The sequence below is a fragment of the Protopterus annectens genome, chromosome 11.part0 (assembly GCF_019279795.1).
Source record: "Protopterus annectens isolate FY-2018-M chromosome 11.part0, PAN1.0, whole genome shotgun sequence".
In the NCBI taxonomy this organism is placed as follows: Eukaryota; Metazoa; Chordata; order Ceratodontiformes; family Protopteridae; genus Protopterus; species Protopterus annectens.
The window spans coordinates 1032253274-1032255560 of NC_056745.1; the positions used below are offsets into that span (position 1 = coordinate 1032253274).

The 2287-nt window shown below is 39.2% G+C and overlaps 1 protein-coding gene across 1 annotated transcript in view; it reads left to right on the forward strand.

Annotated features, from left to right (window-relative positions):
- LOC122815016 (extracellular calcium-sensing receptor-like) overlaps positions 1-812 on the forward strand; it is a 255377-nt gene extending 254565 nt beyond the window's left edge. Inside the window, 1 exon segment of the mRNA XM_044087267.1 lies at positions 1-812. This exon segment is cut by the window's left edge and continues 111 nt beyond it. Coding sequence (XP_043943202.1) covers positions 1-812 — 812 coding nt within the window.
- The last annotated feature ends 1475 nt before the right edge of the window (positions 813-2287 follow it).

Consider the following 2287-nt stretch of genomic DNA (forward strand, 5'->3'; position numbering starts at 1 on the left):
CTTTGGCCTCTGCCTCCTTTATCTCTGCACTAATTCCTGTCATAGTGCTAACTGTCTTTCTGAGATACAGAGACACTCCAATTGTGAAGGCCAATAATCGCAGCATCAGTTACCTCCTGCTAATTGCTCTTACATTGTGCTTCCTCTGTTCCTTGATGTTCATTGGTCACCTAAAGGATCTGACATGTCGACTGCGACAAGTCACCTTTGGCATAGTCTTCACTCTCTGTGTATCCTGTGTGCTGGCAAAAACTGTTATGGTAGTGATAGCCTTCAATGCCACAAAACCAAACAGCAGCTTGAAAAACTGGGTCAGGCCTGCTTTGCCTAATAGCATTGTGTTTCTATGCACCATGGTCCAGGTTACTCTGTGCATTTTCTGGTTAACTATTTCTCCTCCCTTTACAGTAAGGAACAGGAATGTGCAGTATGATAAAATAGTTATTGAATGCAATGAGGGCTCAGACATTGCCTTTTGGTGTTTACTGGGGTACTTGGGACTTTTAGCAAGCATAAGTTTTATTGTTGCATTCCTGGCTAGAAAGCTGCCAGACAGCTTTAATGAGGCTCAGTTTATTACATTCAGCATGCTGGTATTTGTTAGTGTGTGGCTGTCATTTATCCCTGCCTACCTGAGCACCAAAGGGAAGTACATGGTTGCAGTAGAGGTCTTTGCAATCCTATCATCCAGTGCTGGATTGTTCTCTTGTATATTTCTGCCTAAATGTTATGTTATTCTGCTTCGACCTGAGATGAACACCAAAGAATATCTTATGGGGAAAGGAAATGTCAATGTCAAACAAAGCAAATAATTTAGTAATGGGCAGTCTGACAGCAAATGTTTCAATGTATCCTATTGTATTACTTCTGTTGTTATGTGGCATCTAATATATAATCATTGATTTTTCATAAACATTTTTATTAGTAGTGTTGTTTTCAAAGCTTGTAATAAATCCCTTAACACCAGGAATTATTTTTACTAATGAAATTCAATGAAAGGAAAACAAAATCAAATGTTAATATATAATGATTAAGTTAACCAATGGTTAAAAAATAATTAATACAGATTCTGCTGTCTTTGCCTAGGATGACAGAGAAATACACACACGCACACACACATGCACGCGCGTGCGTGCACACACACACATATACACACACACACACACACACACACACACACACACACACACACACACACACACACACACACACACACACACACACACACACACACACACACACACGCACACACACACACACACATACACACACACACACACATACACAGTGTCTCGCATACAAGGTTGTACTTTTAAAATATAAAACTACTGATGGATAGTAACTCTTTAAATGACAAGGAGAACATGGTAATACCTGTAATAATGGAAATATAATGCTAGAGGAGACTTCCACTTGTCCTTGTTCCAGGCTTACAGAAACTTTTATCCTTTCTCTGTCAGCCTTAGAAAACTGTAGGGTATGAATAAGCAAATAAGCATTATCAAGATACATATCACCTTGAGAAATAGTAGGTGGTGATAATGACTGCTTTTTTAATATACTTTGGTTTTATTTTTACATACACAAGCAGATGGAATCAGAAAAGTCTAGTCTGTGAAATTTCTTGCTATGACAGGACATTAAACAAGCAAGCAGAAACACGGTAGTTGCTGAGAATTATTACAAAGAAAGCCAGCATACACCCTGTTACATTGTAGAAAGTCAATGGGCAGGATTCACGAAGCCTCCATGTAAGAGTTATAACTCATACACGGAGGCTGCAGTTAAACAGAGTGATGTCAGCATGCTCTGCATATTCATGAGAGCATGCTGAATCACACCTAAGGATAACACGGTCCATGTAAGACAGTAGGGGGCGTGTCCGTAGGCTGAGCCCTGTAAGCGAAAGTGCCCAAAGTAAACACCCACGACAGAGTCCATAGAAATGTGAATAAACACAACACAACACATGCCCCCACAGACTAAGAACATAAAATGTACAAATGAACATCTCATAATTTTTTTTTAAATTGTAAAGATGTTTAACCGTGAGTGCGCGCTTATGCTGGCGTGCAGTGCAGCTACAGTTAGCAGTCAGTGGGAAAGCATATAAGAACTAAATATGCAAAGTAAGCCAAGAAGCAATAGCGTAGAGGTAGAGATGTTGGCTAAAGAGCAGGCATTCATGGTTTGAGCCCCTACAACACCAATTTTTATTTTTAGCAAAATAAGCACGAAACAAGTCCCTGACAAATATGTACACATAAAATCACATTTTATGTAAAAT